Source organism: Perna viridis, chromosome 2 (genome assembly GCF_037379345.1).
Source record: "Perna viridis isolate PV_CMFRI_1.1 ecotype Kerala chromosome 2, ASM3737934v1, whole genome shotgun sequence".
In the NCBI taxonomy this organism is placed as follows: Eukaryota; Metazoa; Mollusca; class Bivalvia; order Mytilida; family Mytilidae; genus Perna; species Perna viridis.
The window spans coordinates 61,489,469-61,512,352 of record NC_142446.1 but is presented as its reverse complement, the minus strand read 5'-3'; the positions used below and the strand labels follow the sequence as shown (position 1 = coordinate 61,512,352).

General features: G+C 32.5%; 3 protein-coding genes across 10 annotated transcripts in view; 2 read left to right on the top strand and 1 right to left on the bottom strand.

Annotated features, from left to right (window-relative positions):
- The first annotated feature begins 532 nt into the window (after nt 1-532).
- On the top strand, nt 533-3,910 carry LOC148626352 (uncharacterized). Its single transcript, XM_088570256.1, has 2 exons — nt 533-688; nt 2,414-3,910. The coding sequence occupies exon 2, from the start codon at nt 2,424-2,426 to the stop codon at nt 3,402-3,404; it is 981 nt and encodes a 326-aa protein (XP_088426382.1). The 5' UTR covers nt 533-688; nt 2,414-2,423; the 3' UTR covers nt 3,405-3,910.
- Nucleotides 3,911-4,241: 331 nt separating this feature from the next.
- On the bottom strand, nt 4,242-8,458 carry LOC148626351 (beta-1,4-glucuronyltransferase 1-like). Of its 2 annotated transcripts, XM_088570255.1 has the most exons (4): nt 8,323-8,458; nt 6,720-7,061; nt 5,959-6,245; nt 4,242-4,651 (listed from the first exon to the last, which is right to left on the bottom strand). In XM_088570255.1, exons 2-4 carry the CDS (start codon nt 6,979-6,981, stop codon nt 4,460-4,462), a joined length of 741 nt encoding a protein of 246 aa, XP_088426381.1. In that variant the 5' UTR covers nt 6,982-7,061; nt 8,323-8,458; the 3' UTR covers nt 4,242-4,459. The 2 variants fall into 2 exon arrangements, with proteins under 2 accessions (XP_088426381.1, XP_088426380.1); XM_088570254.1 differs by having other exon boundaries at nt 5,959-7,061.
- Nucleotides 8,234-22,884, top strand: part of LOC148626350 (sushi, von Willebrand factor type A, EGF and pentraxin domain-containing protein 1-like) — a 29,006-nt gene continuing 14,355 nt past the window's right edge. Inside the window, exons 1-10 of one of the 7 annotated variants that reach the window (XM_088570250.1) lie at nt 8,501-8,638; nt 13,710-13,951; nt 14,212-14,396; nt 15,122-15,237; nt 17,658-17,849; nt 18,152-18,309; nt 18,700-18,823; nt 19,310-19,516; nt 21,265-21,444; nt 22,499-22,759. In XM_088570250.1, the coding sequence (XP_088426376.1) occupies nt 15,159-15,237; nt 17,658-17,849; nt 18,152-18,309; nt 18,700-18,823; nt 19,310-19,516; nt 21,265-21,444; nt 22,499-22,759 (1,201 nt within the window). In that variant the 5' untranslated portion in view covers nt 8,501-8,638; nt 13,710-13,951; nt 14,212-14,396; nt 15,122-15,158. Of the gene's footprint in view, nt 8,254-8,482; nt 8,639-13,709; nt 13,952-14,211; nt 14,397-15,121; nt 15,238-17,657; nt 17,850-18,151; nt 18,310-18,699; nt 18,824-19,309; nt 19,517-21,264; nt 21,445-22,498; nt 22,760-22,884 lie in introns of those variants that run through there. The other 6 variants (XM_088570251.1, XM_088570248.1, XM_088570252.1 and 3 more) reach the window with 6 other exon arrangements.

The following is a 22,884-nucleotide window of genomic DNA, read 5'->3' as shown; positions in this document are numbered from 1 at the left end:
CATACAAAGAACGATTCAACAAATATGAAAAATTTGATCTATGGTAAAGGCATAAAGACCACGACAGAGGAAGAAATACACCTACAAACTGACAGCATGGGGATGTTTGAAGAACATGTAGTGCTCGTAAATCATGTTAAAAGTTCTAATAGGGAAACATATTTTTCATTAAGACAGATATGTATACTACAGATAGCAGAGTTTGATAGAACGAGTGAAAATGATGGCTATAGTTTTAAGACTAAATGTGCATGGTTTTAACCATTTAAAGCAATAAGACAAAAATAACATGTCTACTTATCAAGACGTACCATTCACAATACAATTCTTTTAATTTTGTCGTTGAAAGACAAATAAATGACAAAAATGGACCCTGTTTGATTTAAAAGCTGTTTTGTCAATTACCTACTGACATTTTGTTTCCAGGAAATACTATTAAAAGTCGTTTGAACAGGGAATTGGAAACTCAGCAGGGAGTTTAAAACTGTCCTTCCATCTGATTTTTCAACTGATGTTTACATTGTGGTAGATTTCAAATTGGAACATCTATATTTTGACAAATAGTAGTGTTGTCAATGTTAATCTATACAAACATTTACATGTACTTTGATAACAGGTGATACACAATCACACTTATCTGATCTAAATGCTTGGAGCCGGATCTATCTAGAATTTAGTAAACGAAAAGGTGAGTATTTTTTTTTTTTTTACAGAAAACGTAGTTTTGACTAAAATTAATATCTATACTTAAAATTGTTTAATAATAGTACCGATTTATTTACTTTGAGCCTAAGTTTAAAACGGTTTAAAGACGTAGCGAAAATAACAAGTTCGATGAATTTACGTAAGTTTCAGAATCTCACGTTATACAATGTAATTTCTGACACTTGTCGAGGTTCATCTGCTAGCTAGTGTTTGAATTGGTGGAACAGTTTTGTGTTTGATTGCATTTAACATATCAATTGTTGTTCACACATTGGAAATACATAGTTTTGCTTCGTTTTAGGGCTTTTTAATAATTCATATTACGTAATTATAATCCACTTAAAGGGGCAGGATAATAGCTCTTGTTTCAATTTAATCGATTTACTTAATTGCACGTATTTACTACATGTATTAGATTTGGAAGGTAAGAACATCGAATAGTCAAATGTCATTTACTACTTCATAAACATAACATTGATGCACTTTATTTTCATACCTTACTTTCTCTAAAAGAGTTAATTGCAAATGAAATATTCTCCAACTTTATGTTTATTTTCTTTTCTATTCATCTGAAAAGTTTGTAAATTGACTTAAGTTTGCCTATCAGATTAGTAACTTTGTTATGCCATGAGTTTACATTCAATGGAGTTTAAACCCGTGGTCTTGCATTTTTATTTGACAAATTTGCATGTACGTCTTCTTCCCAAAATCTTACATCATTGTTCTTGTTATGCTTTACAGAACTTAACCTTTATATTTCATGTTTACTTTCACAGAGAGCAAGCCCTTGTGGTTTATTGAAGCAAATAAAAACAAGATTCCGTCAAAAGTTGTTTAAGTTACAGCACGAGCAATTTTGGCAGTCGCCGAATGTTTTCCTCTGGAAAATCCGGTGAAAAAATGTCCTATTTTGTGTCTTACATTGGCATACTATAAAATCGACGCTGGCTTTTGCTAAAACAAGATGAACATATGTTCTATATCAATTGAAAATATGTTAGCAGCACAACTTGAAAAATAGTGCAAAAATCGACAAGTTGTCCTTGTAATGCTATTTACGGCCATATTTGTATAACAGGCCATTTGGTGCTAGACACATTTGTCACTCTCTCAAAGTTAAATCCTATGCGTTATAGGTATTTAGGTGGTTTTAATTGTCAGGCTCTCATCCGTTCAGTGATATGCGATATTTATTTAAATGGCAGTTGACATTCTGGTCTTATACACGGTCTACGTGAAAATTTTGTACACTTTATCTTAACAACATAATTTGATTGTATTAATGTTTCTAGAGATCCTGCTTGAATTTTAAGAGTTTTTATGGTATACATGTATCACTTATTTTCTTTCATATGGTACTTTACAGGATATGAAGTTGTATAGTTACAGATACAATCCGTGTGCAATATAATATTCGTACTTATTTTTTTAATTGTCAGTCTGAATTGTCCAGAAAAGGGTACAATTACACCGAACAGTCCGGCGATCAAGTTTCTAAAAAAATAGTGAGGTTTTTTTTTTGTTTATTTGTTAAGAAATGGATCTACAGGACCGGATCCAGACACTTCAGAAAAGGGGGTGCTATGACATTATTTTTTGTTAATTACACGTAAAAATGACAAATTTTTCCATAAAAAGGGGATGCCAACCACTCTCTGGCTCCGCAACTGATCTTCATCATGTTCTACAATATTACTTCTCTTCCTAGGCCAATAACCATGGCAACACCTGCTCTCTGTTCATGTGGTCGAGTGGCGGGAAACAAGTGGTGTATCCGATGCAATGAAGGAATCTGCAGGGATTGTGAAAAACTGCACTGCATTATTAATATGGCACGTGACCACAAAATTGTCGACCTTGAAGAGTTTAAAAGAATGCAAACTTTTTTTGTAAGCAAAACATGTGAAGTTCACAAAGAGGAACTAACAATGTTTTGTAAAACACACTACAAACCCCTCTGTGAATCATGCGTCGAATTTGTTCATGACCGATGTTCATCCGACATCATCCCGCTTACGGAGGTTGCTCGGAAAGCCAAAGACTTAACGGCTTTCGATGGTCTCGAGGAATGTATTACAAAACCTTTGAGCGATGTAGAATTTTTGTTAAATGGCCACAAAGAAGCATCAAAAGAAGTTGATAAACAAGTCAAAAACATTAGGGAATCTATCAGTAACATTCGATCTATGATAAACAAACATTTGGATCGGTTAGAGGAAAATTTGATTCAAGAACTAGAAACGAAATTCGAAGAATGCACATCGAAAAACGGCCAAGTTCTTGAAGATTTGAAAAACGCCGAGCGAGATCTATGTAACCTTAAACAGCAACTTCATCAAATGAAAAACTTCGGGTCGGATGTCCAAATATTTCTTGGAAGGCATAAAGTTAAGGATATAGTGCTAGAGAAAATTGCCGCTGTGGAACCAGTGTTGAGTTCAGCAGCTAACAATTATATGGTTGGATTAAAGCTCCATCCTCTGACGACGTCATTGCTGAAAGATTGGTTATATTTCGGGTCTATCACTATCAGTGAAATACCAATTACTTTACCGCAAACACAGATTGGAGACGACGAGGAAATGTTCGATGACTTTGATGACCGAACAGAACTGCACGTGCAGCTATTAAGATCGAAAAAGAAAGACAAAACCAGGGGACGGAAAAAACTGAAATCAATTTTAAAGAAATCGAGGTGATATTTCAAACAATAAACATACACGATGATGTGCATTAGTATATCAGTATATAACCACAAGTTCATTAGCGGATTTCTCGTTACCATAAGGCAGAAACTGAGGCTTTTTGTACGTTTTAATGAATTGGAGCTTGTTACTAACTTATGCAATGCGGGGTGCTACTTTATTTTATGTGCAATAAGCTTTATAGTGAGCGTTATGATTTCATCAGAATACTTTACATCGTATATTTTTATAGAAATATATATATCTCAGTGAAATGAAAGTGGATACAGTATTGTTATAATTTACAAGCACAAACAAATTAACTGCAAAGCTTTCTTCCATAGTTAGCTCTTTTTCTCAGTGTTACATGTTTACTGATTTAAAACCGGGGTGTAAAGTAGTATTATTTTTTTCTTATTTTAATGGTAAATTTAGAGAAATAATCATTTTCATGCTATACTCGTGTTTATAGTATTATAATCAATATCCGTCCTTCATTTGAATAAATGCGACAAAGCAGATTTAACCGTTTTAGCATTTTTTGTATCATTTACTTGTCTTTGTGTTTTTTTTTATTGGGACAGGGAACCCTCTGTTGTTTGTGATCGTTTAGAGAAGTTATGTCGCAATGAAGTTTTGTAAGTTTGAATAATCTAAAATGTATCAGTTTTCAATCGATCCATAGGCCTTTGGTTGTTTTTTTTTTTAGGTTCGTGTGATCGATTGATCCATTAGTATTTGGTAACCCAAGAAATTGTATATAGTAAGACCAAAAGAACCTTTAGTTAGACAGTCTAATAAATCATGCCAATCATTAAAATTTCGGGCATGTTGGTAACTACAGTTTGGTAATAGGGTGTATCAGTGTATTTGTAACAACAACAAAACACAAAAACAAGAACAAAAAAACAAAATAAAAGTCAAGAAATGTTCTGTTTTAGTGTTTCTACTTTAATCAATCTTCCATACCCAATGGTCGTTTGATGTATAGTTCACACGAAGACAATGCACATCAAAACAATGAGACCATGTAAATAGAAAACGTCACTGGCTTCATGAGGGAACAAACTTCAACAAGACCGCTGTGAATCTGGATATTTTGTCTTTAGCTCCATTTTAAACTGCCTATAGAGATCTCGATTTCTGTTGTTTTCCATTTCTTTGGTTTTATGGAAGCCGTTGCGGTATTTGTAACCTTTGTGGACTATAAAAGCATTGTTTAAAACACCGAAGTAGTATCCAGCAATGTTCGTCTCGCACACCTACAATTCAACAAACGAAAAAGTTGAACTTATTAGTTAAAAAGGAGCTTTATAACAAGCGGATCTATGACAGCGAAAATCGTCTTACCCTATTGATCATACAACTTACGACGGAATCAGTCTTTTTTCAACAGTCCGTATGCAGTAGGACCTTTCTCTCTACTGTCAATCTCATTTTAACCTTTAGAATATTTTTCTTTTTTATATTTTGATATTTATTCAAGTAGTAGTCTTTGTAAGAATCATGCAAATTCTGTAATACGCAATACACCCCAAAAGGACTACATATTTTTGCAATTAAGTTGCTTTATAAAAGAAAAGTATAATTATTCATTCTAATCTGTCTTTCTCCAATATAAAAAAATAATCACATTGAAAATCCAATAGTGTATATTTTATTTTGGTGCCGTTTACACAGTTATTTCCCTTAATTTTGAATTCTACAACACATTTTATATATTTTTGTTATTTCCTAAGAACAAGGATTATATGAAAAGTCACGTGTAAATTTCTGTTTACTATAACATTTTAAACAAAATATCAAGAATAAAAATATGTAGGCTTTCCAACCATGAATCACATTTTGCATGTTTCTCATCCGGTGTGCTCCTTAAAAATACGTACAAACAAAGAAAATTTAAGCCGATATAAATTTAGAAAAAAATTCACAATAATGTAAGATAGAATCTTCATTTTGTCAACCCTCTTTCTAATTTATACAAGTGATTCTTCAAAGTAAACAGGAAAATTTGTGCAATGGCAAAAAAAATACGGAAAAAATGTACATATTGTAGATATTGTGTGTGTGTGTGTGTGTGTGTGTGTGTGTGTATATATATATATATATATATATATAATGTCTAAAATTTATTTTGCCCCACTCGGCACCGATGCTAGAGTTGCTGCAATGGAATTGACTTATAGACTTAGTTTAGGCATTTTATTATCAAGGGAGGCCTGGGATCTTTTTTTTAAAATAAATGTTCAAATCTGGGGGAAATTTTTTTAACTGGTTCATTGAAAAAATTTTTTTTTAAATATGATTCTATACTTACCCCATTTTTTTGACAAGGCAGATTTTCAAATAAATATTGCGATTTTGTAATTTCGGTTGCTATAAAAACTTTAAACAAAAATACGGTGCCTTACAGGTAAGTGGTCTGCAAAAAATCATGCTCATGTAAATCCTTGCAACGCTTATGTAGCTTAGAGTAAACAAAGCTTAACTCAGAGGAAGTGTAAGGCTTGAGCGATCAAAGTGAAAACCGTGCAGTCGTGAAGATTTTTGTACCTATATAATTTCTGACCTGACTAATTCTGTTAAATCCATACTGCTTGAATCGTTCGTCATACATTGGCATGTTTCGTGGTGCAATATAAAAGGGTTCCCAAGGATCTTGCCAATCAACCAAATACGCTATTTCCAAGTTCTCTGGCTTTGGTAAGAATTTCCATTTATCGTACTGTAAAGGTCTTTGGCATTTCCAACAAACATCAAAATAGAAAGGACGTAGTTTTTCCAGGCGCCACAATCTAAGCAAGTGTTCTCTGTCTGTTGGAATGCCACTTTCAACTTTAGATTCAAATGAAGGCACTACAAAAACGATTGATTCGTTCGTGTTATGTTTTCGGTCAAACACATATTTATTAAAATCTTCTCTCAGGTTCATATTCGGCACCATGTCAATATCTATTAAGAATACATATTTTGTCTTGCTAAACTTGATTGCAGTGTTTCTCAATAAATTGTGAGGATATTCTATGCCATCAATGTCGTAGTTTATTACATCAGAAGTACGGTTAATTTTTTTGCAGTCTATATTATAAATGAAACTAGAAACTGTTTCTTTGTGACTGATAGGGAAAATTAGGTGAAAACTAACATGTTCCTTGATTTTAGGATAACATAAATATAGTTGTATTAAAGATCTTAGAGCGTATTCAAAATCAACAGAATATGTGAACAAAGAAATAGAAACAGGACCACTCCAATGTTCACAGAGATCAACAACGTCATTCAAGTGGTAGCTTGACGTTTGCGAAACAAGCGTAACGTCATTCAACTTACTGTCACGGGCTCCAAAAACATCTAAAACTACGTGATATGATCCACTACTATCTAAAATGTGTGCACTTTCAACTTTTTCCAGTAACATGCGTTTCAATTTTACTTCGGGCTTCACGTGCATTTTCTTGCTTGTCCTTGGCTCCATTGTTCGCTCCTCTTGCTTACTTAACATATTGATATGCCATATTTGAATACAAACAATTACTAAAACTAAAAATACAATGATTTTGCCCGTACTTATGCTTCCAAACCGGAAACGCATTGTTCGTCATTTCATCTATAATATTTCACAAGTTACCAAGTCGATAAAGCTTCACAACTGAAAAGTTTCCTTGTTTCTTTCTGGAAATAGAATTAAACAATATTCATCTAATATTCGGTTTAACTAGGATTCAAAATTTAGAGCTAGGGGGCGAGGATTTTTTTTTTGAAACATAACATGTATATTTCGTTGGCAGTCTTCCAAAGGGTAACGGCAGTTGGAAACCCCTTTTGATTGAGAATTTTATTTATATCGTGAATTTTGAGAGGGGACGCTGGAAGAAATAGTCTGGACCCCTTTTTCAAATATCTGATCCTGTGGCTTTTTTGCATGAAATCTTGATTTGAAGTCAGTTATTTTTAATAAATTTACGTTAACGCCCTTGACCTTAAATCCTGGACCCGGTATCGAAAACCAATTAAGATTACAGTGGAAATTAAATGAATGTAATCAAGGGACAAAGACCAGATATGGAAAACAGACACATACAACATTAATGAACAAGAAATAACCAAAATAATACGTACACAGTAACAAAGTAAATGAGCAACTAGCTATAGGACCACGATAAACTGGGACCAGGTACAGCGGAAGGATTAAGGTCCTCAACACTCGCCGAGTGGCTCATAAAAGGTCAAGCCCAGGTAAGACGAAAGAGGAAAGGAAAACTATGACACTTTGAAAAGGAGGGGTGCCAGTCGGGGTTCCTCGTAAAAAGGGGGTGCTATGAAAATGAAAAGGGTTGCCAACCCCCTGCACCCCACGTCTGGATCCGCAACTGAAGACCATTAAACTTCTGTTGTGATGACTTCAATACTATAGCAAGATAACCCTATTCCAGGAGCCTAATTGTAAGAAATCTAGCGCGGTACAAAAAGTCTGAAAAGTTACGGCAACCTCTGGCATAACGTATGAGTTGTGGTGTGAAAACTCCATACGAGGCACTGAAGGGATGTTGCCACAGATGAAAGGAAAGTTAGCAATACGGAGTGAAAAGTCATCCCGTTTGTCGTAGATCACTAGACTTGTATTTCGAGTAAACATTGTCGTTAAACTGCTATAACTGACTTGTGTTATTTCGATCAGGGAGTGTGATATACATCTACTTCGCAAAAACGTGAAGTCGAGATATAAGGTACGAAATTATTCTGAACCGAAACAGTAAAATGGCAATCATCAACGTTAATAGGTCCGATGATTTATGGGTCGACTTGTCTTTCTGGTTATAAACATGAATATTCTTCATGTATGTTTTATTGAGTACATGTCCAGGTATGCTTAGTGTGAATGAATTTAGTTGACTGTACGTGAACACGTTAAGTATAAAAATAACCCACTTACCATTGTTACAAGAAGGTACTCGTTCGTACCACTAATGATAACTTCCTGATACTATTGAGCTTGCGCATTATACACCTTTGTAGGCTGTCAACAAATAGAGGAGTTTGTCAAAACTTATTTTGCTTATCGATTACTTCTGTCTTTTCAAAATAGTCTTTTAATTAACTCGTTATTCTCTCTATTTGTTCTCGTTACAACAAACAATTTTTCTGTCTCAGTTACCTGCCCTGATGATTATCCAGGAACAATATTTGATCAGGTGATTCTCATCTGTTTACATCGAATCTGCCAGTCTAATAGGTATTAAACCTAAAAGGTAATCAGTAGTGCAAAAATATAGATTAATAGCTTTTCAAAATAATCAACAATTGTCACCAGTTTATTTTTTTTTATTAGAAGATGATTTTAATCACAAGCTACACATCACATGCCTGTTTCATACAGTACACATCTACACTACAGTATATACTCTATTCCCACTATGAAGCAGATCCCACTGTTTCGGGGTATGGCTAGATCAAGAACATGGAATGATACACATTTTCAGTATTTGTTGTGCTTGACCTAGGGACTAAGTCTAAACTAAGCAACCACATATTTGTCAAGTTTTCTCTATGACAGGAAAGTTAGAGACCAACTTGAAATTTTTATATGGTTTTCGGCAGTACCAAGTAGATTTGCCTATATTCCTGTTCACCTCGGGTTGTTCACCTGCTAAAGTGAATTGTGTCACCGTGTTATTAAATAGACAATAGACAATTTATTTTCACAAACACATTTACAGTAAATGGTTATGGCATGAACAAAAACAGAACTACATATAAACTAAATTTATGACATGGTGACAGTGATGTAAATCTGATAAAAACAGATTAATCTATAGTTTTAACGTTACATATTAATATAATTTCTGTTAAATTAAATTGACCTTCGATTCCAACATTCATTCATGAATTTGAGAGGAAATGATATTCATCTTCTATGTTCCCACTATCACATGATTTACAAATACATTTTTTTCTCTCTGTTTTTGTACCGACCCCTTTCTATTTCTAGTGCATGTGCACTCAAATGAAATTTACTGATGATAGATCTTTCTGTTTTAGATTTACATAAATCAAAATATGGGGGTCTTTTAGACAGAATAAAACTTTTTACGGAAAAATGACAGTTTTTCACTCATAGCTAGTGAACCTACTAAATTTTGCTTAAACTGATAGTGTGGTCTTTGTTCAATTCTTTTGATATAAAATTGAAGGTTATTAAATTGCAAGTTAGGATGATGGAACCCAATTTATTTAGTATATTTTTTACATGGGACATCCACAAGTTGTTGTTTTTAACTTCTCTGAACATTTCGTAGACTAGTGTATCAGGGGAGTTAAGGATATGGTTTAAAAGTTTAATCGTATTCAATTGAACTTTTAGATATAAAGATGTTCTGTTCAGTTCTGCTAAGCATGCACTGTTTGTAGTTTTACTATTTACTCCAAGGATTTCTTTTATGAATTTCAAATGTAAGTGTTCATATGGGTCAGAGTCACTTAAAGTTTTTCCAGCTCCCCAGACCTCACTTCCATAAAGAAAAACGGGTATTACCAAAGTGTCAAATAACTTTTCAAGTAAATTACAAGGAACATCTGTAGCTATGACTTTTTTATTTTAAACCAGGCTTTTCTTCCGTTCTCCATTAGGTTAGTTTTTGATAGATTCAAATTACCATTGTAGTTAAATGTAATGCCCAGGTAGCAGTAAGATTTTACTGTTTCTAGCATATTTTTATCAAAAAAGTGGTTGAGAAAACTTTTACCATTTGAATTGAATAATTTTTTTTTATTTTTTTGTGTTTACTTCAAGTTTCCATGAAATGCAAAAATCATTAAGAATGTTAAGTACATTTTGCAGGTCTTTTTCTGTTTCTGACAGCAGAATAATATCATCTGCATACATTAGTGATGTAATTTTTAAATTATTGATTAATATTGAATCAGTGTTCCCATTTTTAAGCTGATCAAAAATACCATTTATAAACAGATTAAATATATGTTTCTGTATATGGGGGTAACAATCATTATTATAAAATATATAATAAAGGAAAAAAAACAGCTGGGTTGATTAAGGTTTGACTGACAGTATTTAAATTAAAATATATAAATTTCAATATTGATGCAGATGCATGAAGGAAATGATTATTTAACAAGAATTAGAAATAAGAAAAAGAAAGGATTTCTGAAAATAGAAATGTCAAATAACCAAGTTCCTGCAAGCAATTAATCAGTTTCGCAATTAATTAAATAAACAAGCATGGTTTTATTGTTGGGTTAATATAAATGATGTTTTTATAAGATCAAGAAAGTTATTCAAGATTTGTAAGGATAGACTATTAGTCAAACTTAGTGACTGAAGTATATTTAGTGTAATTTGTAGGTAATTTTTAAATTCACTTGCTGTATTCTAATTATTCACTTATTTTTTTTTCTGTATTGAATATATCTGTTAACTAAAACATCATTCCAATTGAAAATGATGATGCAATTGACAACAGAAATGTAGACGAAACAACCCAAGGTGATGTAGAATATAGACGAAATGACCCATGGCATACAGGAAAGTAGGGGAAATTTCTTGTCATGTTCGATGGTCGTGTTCGGAAAATTGCTGTCAGACTGAATGAAGATGAAATAAGGATTTAAAAGTTATCATGATCCATTAAATAGTTGTTGAAGTACATCACTACAAATTACCATTGCAAGGTTTTTGATAAAAATTATTTTAGAGGATTTTCTTTTCAATACAGTGATACAATTGGAACATGCAGCATAGAGAATCGCAGTATATCTTAAGTCATACAATAAGGACACAACCCATGTCATGTCATAAAATGATTTTAAATATAGTGTTTTAATTTCTATGTAAAGTCCTTATGAGTGAATCAATGTTAAGACCAAAAAATTCTATCCTTAACAATTTGCCAACAACATCATAAATATATCCCTTACAAATGAGCCTATTCATTGGTTTAGTTATCCTATTGGGTGCATATCAAGCTTTTGGTTCTTTGTGTAGAATATTACTGTAAAACAAAGGCTGAGAGTAATCACACATGTTAATCCTGTAGAAGTACATCTGTATTCGAGAGGAATTCCTTATATCGATCGAAAATTTTGTGAATGTTTTTACGAGCTAGTGATATCGAAAACCTTGTAGTAATTTCTAAGTTATATAAAGATTCCTTTCATTAAAATCCAAAATATTGTTACAAATACGAGCAAATAAAAAAAAATGTGATATGTAAACACCGTATGATGGTGACAAGGGGACATTACCATCTTAAAATTGATAGTTGACAATAGGGAGTGAAAAATCATCCCTTTTATCGTAAATTTTTGTATAAGTTTACCATTATTGACATTAATACTAAGAACAAGAAACAGACATTCTTTATTATATATATATATGGATATATATATTTGTTTTATTAAAAGGCTTTTCTACAGGATATATATCTTAAGTATAAATTTTGAAGTAATTGTTGTTTAGAGCCAAAATATTGTCCAGTTATCTACACGTTATTAAATTTTTCTATGAAATGTTGTTTGGAAGGGTCTTCATTTATTCTAGCCATAAATTGTGATTCTTAATAGTACAGTAAGAAGTCCCTAATAGGTAGTGCACAATTGGTCCACATGGGAATAAAGGTTTTTTTCAAAGATCTTGAAAGCTTTAGTCACTTTTGCATGAGAAAATGAGGACTATTTTCATCTGTTATTCACAGCACTGTGTAAAGACATGAAATTAGACTTAAATGTACATTGCCTATGAATAGACATTATTTTTTTCCACTATTATGCATGTTTTCCAGACAATCCAAATAGCATGCATTTGTACCTGATATTTGATTACAAAGGGAACTCCCCAGCCTTTAAGAATCATCAAAAATAGAAATCTCTTTACACTCTCAGACTAAGACTAAGAAACTTTATTTAAAGTCGGTATATGTAAACATACAAAACATAAGCTCTGTAGAACTTTTATCCGATGTTACAACAGTAAAATCAACGACATACATGTAACAGCACATACATACACATACACAAATATTAAATACATAAATATGGCAAAGCAAAGACAAAGCAGAACTAGCACGCTGCATTAAAAGCACTAGCAACCAATTATAATTCATGTGCTATTAAAACAAACTAAAATGAAGCACTATAAAAGCACTAGTAACTAATTATAATTCATGCACTATCAAAGCAAACTAAAATAAAACACTATGAAAAGGAATTCGCAAGACATACATACATGTATATGATATAGCATATTGCACTCATTGAGACCTGCAAAAGCCACATCTGCAAGAACAGCCATTCCAGTTGTTAATCAGGCTTTAAAACTGATTAAGGTTGGACTGTTGTCTTATATTATCAGGCAGCTCATTCCAAAGTGCGCTCCAGCATACCTCAGTGAATGCAATCCAAAACAGGTAGTTCTTACCTGTGGAATTTCTACAGTATGTTGTTTTCTAAAAGAATAAGATATATTTTTAAAATTCACAATATTATAAAGATATACAGGAGATTTATTATGAAGAATTTTGAAGGTTTCCATTGCCATAGTTCTTCTAATTTTAAGTGATGGTAAACCAGATTTCAATAGTAGATCATTATAATTACTGTTCATAAATGAACCTCAAGGCATGTTCTTGAATTTTTTTATCGTTTTTTTAGTATTACCCTCTCCACAAAAGTGCCAAACTACCGGACAATAATTAAAATTAGACATAATATATGAATGTTAAATAATTAACCTTCCCAGTTTAGGTAGATGTTTGCCAATTCTTTTAAACACATTTAACTGCCTTGAAGCTTTTTACATATTTCAGATATATGTGTATTGTATTTAATAATAATATAAAATAATATTTGATAATCAATTCTCACACCATGAGTTTTACTTCATGTTCACAAGAAATTGAGTTACCATCCATATTAAATTTAATTTTTTATTTGCTCCCAATGGCAATCGCCTGAAATTTATTTGGATTAGCTTTCATTTTATTATTATTAAACCAATTGATTAAAATTTCACTTTCATTTTCTAAAGATTTCACTAATCCATTGAAGTCTGGTCCTGAGTGTGACAATTTATTATCATCTGCATAGTTATATAAAATATTTTCTTTCACAAAGTTAAAAATATCATTATCAAGAAAAATATTAAAAAGTACAGGACCCAGAATGGAACCCTGTGGAACACCTTTATAAATGTTTTGCCATTTACTGAAATAAATGCCCACTTTCACACATTGCTTTCTATTTGACAAATAGACTTTTTTTTAGATTTAAAGCATTACTGGATAAACCATAAGCTTTCAATTTTAACAGAAGGAGGTCATGCGGCAGACAGTCGAAGGCCTTCGACAGGTCCATAAGAACAGCAGCTACATACATATCTTCATCAACCGCTTTTGTCCAGTCCTCAATGATTTTTAGGAGGGCTGTATTACAACCATAGCCAGGCCTAAATGCTGACAGACAAGGATTGAAAATATTTTCAAAATAATCACTGAGCTGCTGGTATATGGCCCTCTCGAAAAACTTCGACACAACCGGCAGGATACTAACAGGTCTATAGTTTCCAGCTTCTAACTGACTATTCTTTTTATGAAGTGGAATGACCTGGGCTTCCTTTAAGTTGTCTGGAAATTTTGCATTACAAATAGATTTATTTATTAATTTTGTAATAGGTTTAACAATTTCAGATTTAGCTACTTTAATTACTTTGACTGACACACCATCAAATCCAGTGGCCTTACTATTATCAGTGACATACATTCCATAAATATCTATGATATAACAAAAATGCTGTTTTCTGTTTTCTCTGTAGAAACACAAAAATTCATCTAGTGCAGTGTTGATATACACATGTAGATATGAACTGCCTTAACATTCACCAGTACTGCATGCATTGGACATACAAACATTTCCCCCAGTGATGCCTCATGAGGTTCTATTTTTAGCACAATTTCAACTGTGCTTCAGGGATCTAGACCAAGTTAATGACAAACTTATGTAATTATTTAGCAGTTATATTTAGTATTGGTCCCTGAAGAGTTCATTTATAGCATAAATGTATTTTCAAATATTGCCCACATGCAACTACAAAATGTGACACGCGGGTAGTGATCAAATGACCCATGTTTAGTATACACTCAAATTTGATGTACAAAAATAAATGATAAATAACTTTTTATGTCATTTTGATACATTTTGATAAAATGTTAAAGAGAAGTATAGTAATTTTCCAGCAGAAAATTTTACTAGCATTTGAACTTAAAGTCAAGCTTTAGTGGTCAAGAGATGACATTTACTCCTGTAATTGATGAATAAGGTGATTAACATTGTATTCACAAAATTTTGACACCTGTTGATAATTGTAATAAGCTTGGGGTAATGAAATTGTCAATTTCACCACTTGAACCAATGTTGGGCTTAGAGTTCTAAATGTTTTTTGTACTTTCAAAGATTTCAGGTGACAAAATTAGATTAGAATGTTTTGGTCATTCTGAAAGGTCTTCCGTAAATTATGAAATTGCAGAGTGCTAGAAAAATCACTGGAATTCCAATAACTTGATGATAAATGGTTTTGTCAAAAATGTTGTCTTACTGGAATTTATGTACTGTTAGCATATCAAGAGCAGTCCAACAAAGGTAAATGTATATATTTACATGTATATTTACTATAAATCTGAGCTTTTAGTTAAAATTACTGTTTTCAAATGTTGTTTTTCTTTCAGTTAAAGATGGTGAAGAACTGAAACAAATATCCACGCAATGAAAAGTACAATTCAGTCTGTTGTTGTTGGTTTTGCTGCCCTGATATGCTTGTGTTGTGCAAATTACATCAAATATGGTAATTGTACATGATACTTTAAATTGAGTTTTTGTTTTGGCATCTTTTATTAATTGAATGTAGACAAATGTTTTTTGTTCAACTTTGCACTAAGAATGTAGGAAGATTAATGAAAATGGAAACTGAATTTATATTATGTTCCTCTGTAGCTGACTACACAACCTGCAATAATCAAACACCCACTTACATGCTGGACGGTATTTGGTGATCAGATTGGTTGATTGATTATTGGGGTTTAACACCTGAGCAGCAATATTTCAGCTATATTCAGGTGATGAACATGAAATAGATAATAAAATGAACATGCAATGATAATGATGAAATGAAAAATGGGATGGGACACAAGGATAAAAGGGTTGACAAATTTTGATTGCCACTAGAAAAAAAAAGGATGGGTAGGGTCGGGCAATTTAGCCTCCTGTGGCGGAGCGCAAAGGTTCCTGCTCCTATCGAATACCACAGCAGGGTTCTTTAACGTGCATGGAACGTGGCATCTTTCCCAACATGGTGCACCACTATGGTTTGCAGTTAGGTTTTCGGTATTACAGCCTGACATCCCCATCATGTAACACACCAGGGGTACCCCATTCCACCACCTGGGGCACACAACCCAGTTGCTCTGTGTGCCCTGGCTATGGTTCTGATCACTAGTCATTTATTCGCCAAGGTTAGCCCAATGCAGGCCTATTCATTTGACACCCGGATCTGCACTGGCATTTGGTGATTAGAATGTCCTTACACCCATATCCAGTTCTTATTGTGTACCTGTTATTTCTCCTATATCAATTTTTAGCTCACCTGGCCATAGGCAATGTGAGCTATTGCCATCACTTGATATCTGTCATCATTAACATTTTTTCAGAACTCTTGTCCTCTGAAACTACAATACCAAACCGAACTAAATTTGGTATGCATGTTCCTTAGGGTATTCTGCCTAGAACTGATTTGGGGATTTTTTATTCGTCAAATAACATGGCTGCTGTTACTAAGAATAGAATGTAGGGGTCAGACAGAAGTTTTTCGCATATATCTCCAAAACTGTTTGGTTAAGTCAAATTCTGACAGGGTAAGTGTTCAGCATGAGGAGATTTATCTCTGGTCAAATTTTCGTTTTGATCTGTTTAGCCATGTTGAAGTAATTGTTGTTTTTTTACGTTGTTTCCTTATTTTTAATGGTATTTCTTTAAAAAGTTTCTTACTCTGAAACTACATGACCAATCAGAACCAAACTTGGTATGAATGTTCCTTAGGGTGTTCTGCACAGAACTGATGTGGGTATTTCTGATCCATCATAAAACATGGTCGCCTTTACTAAAAATAGAACATAGGGGTCAGACAGTAGTTTTTCACATATATCTAAAAAAAACATTGGGTTTAGCCAAATTCTGACATGGCGAAAAGTGTTCATCACAATGAGATCTATCTGTGGTCAAATTTTCATTTTAATATAAGCCATAATGGGAGTATTGCACTTTTTCGACGTTTTTTTGCTATTTTTGATGTTATTTCTTTCAAAAATCTTTTTCTCGTATATCTCCAAAACCGTTTGGTTTAGCCAAATTCTTTCAATTGCTGAAATGATCCTTATTATAAGGCATATATGTACAACAGTCTCCAGGGTTCAAAGTTATCAGACGTTTCATTATAAGAGTTATTGCCCTCGAAAGATGAAAAATGATGTTTTTTTCACAGTTTACCACCAATATCTTGAAAACTATGATAGATAGAATGAAACTTTCAATTGCTGAAATGATCTTTATGATAAGGCCTACAAATGTTTATGGGGATCAATTTTGTCGGACGACTCGTTGTTAAAAAGGCAAAAAAAGTTTGGTTTTTTTTTAATTTTAGCAGTTTTCAGCCAATATCTTGAAAACTTTAATAGATAGAGTGAAACATTCATGGATTAAATGGTCCTTATGATAAGTCCTACCAAAGTCTTATTGAGTCAAAATTGTCAGACAGCTCTTTGTTAGAGTTAAAGCCCTTGAAAGACAAACATTTAACCAGGTGAGCGATTCAGGATCATGGAAGCCTCTTGTTATTAAAATGTTTACACTGAATGTGATCATGGTGTATTTTCATTGTGCATTTTCTCTTTTACATTTTATTTTTGATCTGAATTCACATGGCATTTTTTTAATTATTTTACTCAACTTTGCCATTGACTCCAATAAGGTTCTCATTATATGTATGGTAAACATTTTTATGATGCTTTTTTTCATCTCATTTGAATGAAATTTCTGATTTGGATAAGCTGTGTGTTTTTGTGAAAACTTTTGGATTAAATTGAAATTAAGTTTAATAGACATGTATATCTACAAACTGTACATATATGTCATAGGGGTGCAGGGTATATCCTTTCAAGCTTTGCTTACAATCATTCTAGTTTTTGTAAGTTTGTTCGATATATTTTACAGATGATATACAAGAGTCCTTGAAAGAATGGTGTCCTATGGTGCCAGATGTACGTAATGCTAATGTTCAGAGATTTGAAATTAAACCCTATGTTGCAAGGGTGGTCTGCAAACAGGGATATAAATTAGTTGGAGATGAGAAACTAGTCTGCAAAAATGCTTCTTGGATACCTGTTAAACTTCCTCATTGTGAAGGTAATGGTACGAAATTGTCACTTTTTTCAAACTTAAAAGATCATAATATTTTACATTTTTTCGCAAATATAATAATTATTAATACTGTTGCAATGCTGAATAATTTGAGCAAGTCTACAGTTTATAAAAGGTACCTTGTTTCTTGAAATACTTATTTTGAACAAACTTTCTTATTTCAAATCTCTTAAAGTGACATTTTGAGATATGCTCCTTTTAAGTAAGTTACATTATATGCTTTCAGATAAAATTCTATTATACCTGTGTACATGTGAATGTAAATAGAAATTATCAATTTCTTACAGAGAAAGATAAACCACCAGTAGCAAATGCTGGTGGAAATGTGAGTTTAGTTCTGCCACATAATTCTATTACTTTAAATGGAAATGGTAGTTATGATGATCGTGGTATAATAAGTTATCATTGGTGGTTTGATGACCCTAGTTTCACAATAGACATGAAGGTTTGTTTTAGAAATAACACACTGAGACTTGTTATCGCATGTTTTACCAAGAATTGGCTATTTATGTTAACTGTTTTACCCTCAGATAGTCTGCAATTTATTTATATTTAGTGAGAATTTATTGGGGTTATTTGGGGTAAAATAATGTAGAGAACAAGCGTTAATTACTTTGATTCTGATATGACAGTTTCTGAGGTACCTTATTTTTTAAGAGCAAAAGTGGTAAACTAAGGGATATATGGTACCTGGGTAGGAAGCAGGAGGTATCCTTCAGTGAAATCAATGTTTTTTTTGGCAATGTGTCGATTCAGCTGCTGTGCAAAGATAGCAATAATTTTCACAATATTATCTGAGAAAATTTTAATTTTTCCTTATGATATATCTTTACAGGGCACCGATACACCATTCTTGAAGTTATACAATCTACAAAGTGGAACATATAGATTTAAGCTTAAAGTAATAGATGCCTCAGGTCAGCAGTCTGTCGATACTGCAGTTGTCACTGTTTCTAAAGGTAATGAAAATAAAAATATGGTACACTATGACCAAATGGTTGAAATTTGGAAATCTGACTACTTTTGTGGTTGATACTGAGTAAATATGTGTTCAGGGACCTAATCATTCCCCTCTGCATACTCATAACCACTTCATAGTTAATTATGCATCATTCCCATAGTTTATAGTGCCCTGCTATACAGCCAGGATGTGGAAAAATTCACAGGGCATGAGCACTTTGCATTACAAACCTGTGAAGCTGTTTACAATGTACTGTACTAATTTGCCAAAAGGGGTAGGATTTAGTACTGACTGTGGCAGAGGTGTTAAATCTTTGAAATTCCTCAGAATAGTACTTTTATTGCCATTTCATATGTGTTAACATGTAGCATGGAAAAGAATGTAGATTCTACAAAGATTGATAATTTAACATTTTACTGAAAGTTTTTACTGCGACATTAATTTACTTAATATACCATAACCTTGTATTTTTCATATTGTGAAGTCTGTGGATCAGTACCTAATATAAGATATGGAAGATTTAGCTGGATAACAGCTGGTCAGTCTGGATTAATAAGCTGTGACAGTCAAAGGTTCATCTTTCTAAATACAAGAGCTTACCATAGACTTGGAATTTATTGTTCTGATGGGAAATGGCTTACTACACATGATCACATGGTGAAAGATGTCTTAGAGTGTAAAATTGGTTTAAGTATGTATTATTTCATAAATCATGTATGTGAACAAAAGATTAGTGGGTTTTGAAAACATCTATTTCTGTACAATAGCAGCAAAAATTATTTTGTGCCAGAATTTTTTTTTTAAATGGATGGGAAATTAATTTTTCATTGCATGTAAAAAAAAACATTTCTCTGTTATTGTACATTTCTGACATTTCTATTGTTTCAGAGAATCCTTTAAATTATTGAAATTGCAAAGCAAAGGATCCTGTGGAAAAAAAACAAGAAATAGAAATGTATAAGTGTATTTAGCAATGTTTAGAGAAATGTGATATTTCTTTGCCATTATTTTATAGCATGATGTATTTTTACAATCTCAAGAGTTTAAACTGAACTTCTCATCAATATTTTTATTCTAACTGACAAGGCTATTTTTTAAATCCCATTTTTAACCGGGTTTAATTTTGAAGTAAAAATTTTTCAAATGGGTACTTCTTCTGGGATATTGAAATAAATAATGTGAGTAATAATCCATGTTATTGATATACAGGTATTACAAAACAATACAATCACATGCAGTCATACTTGTACAATTTTCATCTTTTTGATCTTTTGGTCTTGTGGAGTTCTGTTGAAATGTGAGTTTTACACAATTCTTTTCTTTTCATTGATGGTTTGTCAATCCAAATTTCTGACCTGTTATCACTTCTGTGCTGTACTTTTGACAAATGGAACAGAAGTACCCCTACTCAGTGACAATCAGCCATTTAAAGTCTTTATTGTACTTTTCCCACTTGTGTGTGTTTTACATTGCTGGTGTCTCTGCACTCACTGTTTTCTTTCTTTTCTCATCATGATCATCTTCAGCCTTTCTTTTCCCTCTGTTTATGAATGAAAAGATTTATGATTGCAAATCTGCCATGTTTAATAATTAAAACAATTCAGTGAGACATGATTAAAAACTGGAAATGTGATGGTGCAGAAGTGAAAAAAATCTAGTTTTTATGAAGAAATGCTGACCAGCTTGCCAGAAGGAAAGGTGGTCAGCTGGAAATTAAAGATGGTCAGCAAACCCAGCTTAAATGCTGAATTGAAAATACAGTTGTCTTTCCTGCAACAATTGTCAAAAGTTTTAAGATTACTTTTCTGGCATTTGAATCCACATTAAGTTTTTTGTGTTAAGTTTTCTGATAAGGTCAGTTTAATATTAATCACTTATTTTAGGTCAATCATATTTTGTATGCAGTTGCATTAACTTGACTATACCACAATTCTGTTTCATTTCATGCATATGTCCCTGCAATCATAGTCCATTGACTTTAAAATTTCAAATTTCTTGTTAAAAATTTTCATGTTGAGTTTTCTGATTACCGGTAGGTCAGTTTAATATGAACCATTTCTGCTAGGTAAATTATATTCAGTATGCAGTCGCATTAGCATCACTTTATCACAATTTTTTATCTGTTTCAGTCTATTGACTGAAATTTTTTGCTATGAATCTAACACCACTGAGATTGCAAACAGTAAAATCTCTGACAACAAAGAGTAAGATTTCAAGTTCTCTTACGATGCTCTGCTGAGTCAAAGAACACTGAAATCTTACTTGAGGATGTCTTGATATTTTCTTGTCTTGCAATTTCTAGCAGTGTTTGTTCTTTTTCTCACTTTTTTGTGATCAGAATACCAATTCAAAATATCCCGCTTTTAGAAATTTCGTTAAAATTTTTTTAGATAATAATATACTTACTCCCATGCAACAAATACTGTATTGTTCTTGTAGATCCTGATTCAGATTGTGGTGATCCACCTCAGATCCCTCATGGACAAGCTGTACGTACAGAATATAATAAAGTGACTTACAAATGTGATGATGGATACTACAACCTGTTAGGCAGTGTTGTCTTGACTTGTCAAGGTTCTAAATGGATTGGAAATAAACCTATTGCTCAAGACATCTGTGGTAAGCTGTTGGAATTTGTATACAGTGAAACATGTCTTATGACCTTCCAAGCAAGATTAAAAAACGTGGTCACATAAGACAGGTGGTCTTAATATGCAGTTCAATTTGACTTGAAAGTCACTACATAAGAATATTTTAGTTATAGTCTTTTTAAGACAGGTTATTGCTTAATACAGGTGGTCAGTAAGACAAGTTATTGCTGAATACAGGTGGTCACTAAGACAAGTCTGACTGTATACACATGTAGGAATCACCTTGTTTGTCTGTCTATCTTTCCACAAATCCTATAAGCACAACTTCTCATTAACTATTCGATGGATTTTGATGAAGTTTGATAGGTTTGATATTATGTATAAATTGGCATAAATGAAAATGATAAACATTCAGTCACTACAAGATGTGATTATCCAAATTTAACATGATTTTTGTTCACTTGAAACAGGCATTCTCTTTTTCAACTTGCTATGAGTATTTCTAGTTTCTTTTAGATTTTATGTTCCTGATGACGTAAGTCTGGTTATTAATGGAATCTTCTTTAAAGTACTTCATTTAAATGCCTTTAGTTATGTACTAGGTAGTTAGTTTAAGAGAATTATTTTTTGAATTAAAATAAGAAGTAAATTAAATCATGAACACCTATAAAAGGAGAATACTTAAAAAAGTTTTTAACTGTAAACCAAACATTTTTTATGTATGGTATGCTGTATAAGTATTAATTTTCAAAGATTTGTTAAATGCACATATTTGCAGGTATTAATTTTTGCAGTATCAAAAAATAATTAGGGTTAAAAACAGTCACCTATATTTTTTTTGTGACTATTACTCTGTTTAAATGTATTCTATATTGAATGGACTTAATTTCAAAAATTTAATTTCACAATCTTTTCATGCTCTCAATATTAACCAAAATAAATTGCTCGTGAAAACATGTTGGTTTACAGTATTTCAAAGCTGTTTATTGTCTCAATTTCGAATCTCAAGGGGTTTTTTTTCTTGTAGATCCACTGTAACATTTTGCCTCCATTAACACTGTTGATGATTATTATATTGATAGGTAATAGCTTTTCAGGACCTTCAGACCCATTTGTTATAAAGACGTGTTCTAGGCCTCCGAAGATAGTAAATGGTCAGTTTCACACCAATATACCAGGTGGAGATTTCTTTACCAGTTACATGAATGTTATTGGGACTAAAGTTACATACCAATGCATTTCTGATGATTACGAATTGCTAGGCAACCCAGTAATTGAGTGTCAACAAGACATGACATGGTCACGTCAGCACCCAATATGTTTGAAAAAGACTGAATTGAGTGGTAAGTAGTACATGTAGTTTTAAAGATATGTTAAAAGAAATGCATTTCAGCAGATTACTTAGTATTAATGAATTAAAGAGCACAGAAAAGTAAAATATAAGTTTAATTCTTATTCAACTGGAACC